We start from the raw sequence: 5,561 nt of genomic DNA on the forward strand, positions 1-5,561 counted from the left end.
GTAGGGAGGTTTTCCTACAGAAAAGTAGCTAGATTTGACAGTCGTGTGTGGGTGTGTGATTTGCAGACCATTTTAAAGTAAATCAAACACTTCGTTCTTAAATACTTCATATGCATCTCTAAAAATATCATTCTTTACACAACCTCGATACCATTATCACACCTCAGAAAATTAACAGTAATTCCCCAATGCCACCAAACTCCCAGTCATTTTCAAAATGATTTTTATAATGTTTTAAAACCATGCTTCACTCAAGACCACATCCTCCTTTGTGGTTATGTTGCCTAACTCTGCATTCTTACCTTTTATGATGAGAAGTCTTCATCACATGCAGTGTATATATGAATGGACAGAGTACGTGGCACCTGTCGGTCTGCCTGGTCCAGATCCTCCCTTCAAAGCCTGGACATCCTCTCCTTTTGCCTCTGAGTATCCACCACGGTCTCCTTCTGTGTTCTCAGCTGGAATTCTATGAAGGCGGATTTTCCCGAGCCCAATCTGGGACCCTGAAGTGCAGTTTGCACAGAAAAGGCCTGATAAGTGTGGTGTCCTTTCCCTATTTTTCAGACCTCAGAATAATGCTTGTTTTCTGACTTCCTCCTCGGACACCCAAGGTGACCAGTTACTTTCTCTTTTTAGTCTCAGATAGCTTTCCTGTGTTTGGTCCATTGAAGCCGTTCTCAGGAACGGGCAGATTCATCGACCTGGTCACCCAGGGCCACCCAGTCACTGTTTAAACGGCTACTTGGCCAGAGAGCCCAGGGCGCTCTGGGTGACTGTGAGGGACACGTGCATGTAACCAAGGGTCATCCCAGGACTCAGAGTAACTCTGGGGTGCTGGGCTAGGCCTGGTGTGTGTGTGTGAGTGACAGAGACAGAGGCTGAGGCAGAGATGCCGCAGGAAGCTCTGGCCTGTGGACTGCCTTCCTCAGGAGGGCACCGTGGTCCCCCGCAGAGACTGCAGAGGGCTGGGGTGCTGTGCTGTGAGAGGGAGGTCCATTTGTTATCAGGGCCCTGAGATGTTAAAATCCTTTGGGAAAAGCTCACAGGGCTGAATGGATGGGATGAGAAGACAACACGGCCTCTCCCGTGACCCAGGGTAGCCCAGGTGGGAGGAATTGCAGGCTTAACTTCCAGTGACCAGCAGAGGCCGGGCCCAAGGCTGCCCTTCTTCCTTCCTGGGCCGGCTTCTGCCGCCAGCTCCTTCCAGATTCCCACGGCTGTTGGTCGTGGAGGAGAGGCCACCAATGGTGATTGGTCCACCCACCCACCCCCATCATCCATCCATCCATCTATCATTCATCCATCATCCATCCGTCCATCCATCATCCATCCATCCGTCCATCCATCCATCATCCATCCATCCGTCCATCCATCCATCATCCATCATCCATCCATCCATCCGCCCACCATCCATCCATCCATCCATCCATCCATCCATCTTCCTTCCATCATCCATCCATCATCCATCCGTCCATCCGTCCATCATCCATCCATCCATCCATCATCCATCATCCATCCATCCATCCGCCCACCATCCATCCATCCATCCATCCATCTTCCTTCCATCATCCATCCATCATCCATCCGTCCATCCGTCCATCATCCATCCATCCATCCATCATCCATCATCCATCCATCCATCCATCCATCCATCCACCCACCCATCATCCATCCATCCATCATCCATCATCCATCCATCCATCCATCCATCCATCATCCATCCATCATCCATTGTCCATCCATCCATCCATCCATCCATCCATCCATCCATCCATCATCCATCATCCATCCATCCATCCACCCACCCATCATCCATCCATCCATCATCCATCATCCGTCCATCCACCCACCCATCATCCATCCATCCATCATCCATCATCCATCCATCCATCCGCCCACCATCCATCCATCCACCCATCCACCCATCCATCCACCCATCCATCCATCTTCCTTCCATCATCCATCCATCATCCATCCGTCCATCCGTCCATCATCCATCCATCCATCCATCATCCATCATCCATCCATCCATCCATCCATCCATCCATCCATCCACCCACCCATCATCCATCCATCCATCCATCCATCATCCATTGTCCATCCATCCATCCATCCATCCATCCATCATCCATCATCCATCCATCCATCCATCCATCCATCCATCCATCATCCATCCATCCATCATCCATCTATCCATCCATCCATCATCCATCCATCCATCATCCATCCATCCATCATCCATCCATCCATCCGTCCATCCATCCATCATCCATCTATCCATCCATCCATCATCCATCCATCCATCATCCATCCATCCATCCATCCATCCGCCCACCATCCATCCATCCATCCATCTTCCATCCATCCATCCATCCATCATCCATCATCCATCCATCATCCATCATCCATCTATCCATCCGTCCATCATCCATCCATCCATCCATCATCCATCCGTCCATCATCCGTCATCCATCCATCCATCATCCATCTATCCATCCATCCATCATCCATCCAGGGCATACCAGTCATGCATCTGGCGTGTGCAGGCTTGTTGGGGGCACAGCTGTACGAGCTGCAGCCTGCCCTGCAGATGGGACCACAGGCAGGAGGAGTCACCCCTGGTCCTGCCTTCTCCGGCCCCATCCCGGCAGGGGGCTCAGACAGTGCAAGAGGAGCTCCGAGGAGGGGCATCTGCTGTCAGGGGGCTGAAGGAGTGTTGTCGGTGGGTGTCGGTGTGTGGAGGTGGGCAGATGGTCCAGGTGAGAACTCGTGGGAAGGAGGGTCTGGGCCAAGTAGGACAGGGGGCAGTGGGGTGGGGGAGCCAGGTCGGGGCAGCTTCCAGGACAACCAGAGTTTGCGCTCGGCACTGAGCCCAGCAGAGCAGGCCTGGCCTGAACACGGCCGGCCGGAGGAGAGGGCGCCGGGCTGACTTCTGCCACCTCCCTAGGCTCATGCTGCCTGCCGATGGGCCAGCGATGGGCCTGCCCTGAGGACCACGTCCGCCCATGGTGGGCAGGGCAGGCTCGCCCCATGAAAGCCCCTCCCAACGTCAGAGCAGGTCCTTTGAGCTCAGGCCTGAGTTTGGACCATGGAAGCAGCAGGAACCGGGGATGGCGGGGGGGGGAGGGACAGGGTGACTTCCCAGGTGCCCGCTCGCTCTTGCAGGAAATGGCCGCTGCTTCAGGACTGGCGCCATCTGTGTCTTCTGGCAGCCTTGAAGTTGCCACCTGTCACTTGATGGATCATTTGTCACTTGACAGGGATCAACTCTCACCTGACAGGACCACCTGTCACCTGGCAGCTCACCCCTGGCTCCAGGTGCGGGTCCTGCCCCCAGCCCCCTCTCCTCGGCCATCATCCCTGGACGCTGCGAGAGGTGCCCTCTCCCCAACATCTCGTCCACCCTCGAGCGGCACCGAGCAGGCCTGGAGGACGCTTGCACAGGAGGAGTCCAGGGGGAGAACTGGGATGTGGGGCAGCACCGAGGACGACCGCCGGGCAGAGCAGCCCGGGCACGGGACCAGTCAGGCCACGAGCATCCTGCGGCCCATGGCCACAGCTGACTGCCCGGCCCCGCCGCCCAACTTCCGGAGACCCCACGTCCCGGCAAGGGGGTCCACGTCCCAGCCCGGAACCTGTGAGGAAATCGAGTCTTTGCAGACGCCGTCCATCTAGCTAAGGATCTGGTCTTGCGGGCTACGGTGGCCCCAGTGCAGGGGTTGGTGTCCTGTAAGACAGGGAGGATGCCTGAGGCTCAGACAGGCTGGGAGGAGCCCGGGCGGGAGCTGGGGGCATGGCCGCCACAGCCTGGGTCACACCCTGGCCCCATCCATCCATCCATCAGTCCATCCATCCATCCGTCCATCTATCCATCCATCGCCTGCGGACGCTGCTCTGGGAGATTCAGCTTAGGATGCGGTTTCTGTGATGTAGCACTTAAGCATCTCAACTTAAAAAACCCATATCAAATATTTTCTGAAGATTCCCGTGTGTCTGTGCAGTTTGGAGGGAATTTTTCCTCATCCAGGGTCTTCAAGGGGAAAGGTCCGCGTGGCAAGATGGTCTTTTATGGCGCAATATTTTCTGTGGCCACAGGAGGGCGACTCCATAAAGGAAAACAGAACTGTGGGCAGGAGCCCCACCTCTGCCCCCTCCCACATGCACCTGCACATGCCTGCACACACGTGCACACAGGCACACATGGTAGAGTAAATCGGTCGTCCTTAAACTTTAATAATGTTGAAGTTAATCGAAGCTAAAGTGAGTTGGAGGGGGAGGGGACCAGAGTGGTTTCCTCTCTCCTCGGTGGAATAAAATAGCTTTACTGGAGAGCTGGAAGCTTTCCTTGTTCAACATTTACCCTCTAGTCTCATCATGTTATAAATAACACGTCAAAGGATTCACAAGAACACAACTTTAAAAGATAAAATTAGGCTCTACCAATAGCTCCAGATTTTTTTCCTATACTCACACGCCAAGAACATTTCTACATCTTTCACTCAAATAACATCTGACAAACAGTAATTTGTAGTTTCCTGAGCTAATAGAGAAAAATAAAATCTGTTGTTAATATTTCTAGCACCTTCTGGCTAAAATAATCCCATGACCTGCTGAAGCCTGCACTGGTCCCCCACTAGTAGGTGATGGGGAGGAAACGTCAAGCCTGCCCAAACTTGCACCAGAGCCCGGCCATCCCGGCTGCCTGGGAGCAAATGGGAGGCATTGCATCTCTGCCCTTGAAAAAAACCCGTCTTAGAATTTTAAAAAAATTTTTTATTGGAGTATAGTTGCTTTACGATATTGTTAGTTTCTGCTGTACAGCAAAATGAATCAGCTATATGTATATAATCTTTTTTGGACTTTCTTCCCATTTAGGTCACCGCAGAGTATTGAGTAGAGTTCCCTGAGCTATACAATAGGTTCTCATTAGTTATCTATTTTATACATAGTATATATGTACGTAGTGTATATATGTCAATCCGAATCTCCCAGTTCATCCCACCCCCCCTTCCCCCTTGGTATCCATACGTTTGTTCTCTTTGTCTGTGTCTCTGTTTCTGCTTTGTAAATAAGATCGTTTATCCAATTTTTTTTCAGATTCCACATATATGTGTTAATATATGATATTTGTTTTTCTCTTTCTGACTTACTTCACTCTGTATGACAGTCTCTAGGTCCATCCAGTTCTCTACAAATGACCCACTTTTGTTCCTTTTTATAGCTGAGTAATATTCCACTGTATATATGTGCCTCATCTTCTTTATCCATTCATCTGTCGATGGACACTTAGGTTGCTTCCATGTCCTGGCTATTGTAAATAGAGCTGCAGTGAACATTGTGGTGCATGTGTCTTTTTGAATTATGGTTTTCTCAGGGTATATGCCCAGTAGTGGGATTGCTGGGTCGTATGGTAGTTCTATTTTTAGTTTTTTAAGGAACCTCCATACTGTTCTCCATAGCGGCTGTATCAATTTACATTCCCACCAACAGTGCAAGAGGGTTCCCTTTTCTCCACACCCTCTCCAGCATTTATTGTTTGTAGATTTTTTGACGATGGA

At 51.4% G+C, this 5,561-nt stretch overlaps 1 protein-coding gene across 1 annotated transcript; it reads left to right on the forward strand.

The window, feature by feature from the left end:
* The first annotated feature begins 1,996 nt into the window (after nucleotides 1–1,996).
* LOC309665958 (uncharacterized protein) lies at nucleotides 1,997–4,573 on the forward strand. Its single transcript, XM_082472832.1, has 2 exons — nucleotides 1,997–2,762; nucleotides 3,169–4,573. The coding sequence occupies exons 1-2, from the start codon at nucleotides 2,754–2,756 to the stop codon at nucleotides 3,676–3,678; spliced, it is 519 nt and encodes a 172-aa protein (XP_082328958.1). The 5' UTR covers nucleotides 1,997–2,753; the 3' UTR covers nucleotides 3,679–4,573.
* The last annotated feature ends 988 nt before the right edge of the window (nucleotides 4,574–5,561 follow it).

The sequence above is a fragment of the Balaenoptera physalus genome (assembly GCF_965194825.1).
Source record: "Balaenoptera physalus genome assembly, chromosome: 8".
Lineage (NCBI taxonomy): Eukaryota > Metazoa > Chordata > Mammalia > Artiodactyla > Balaenopteridae > Balaenoptera > Balaenoptera physalus.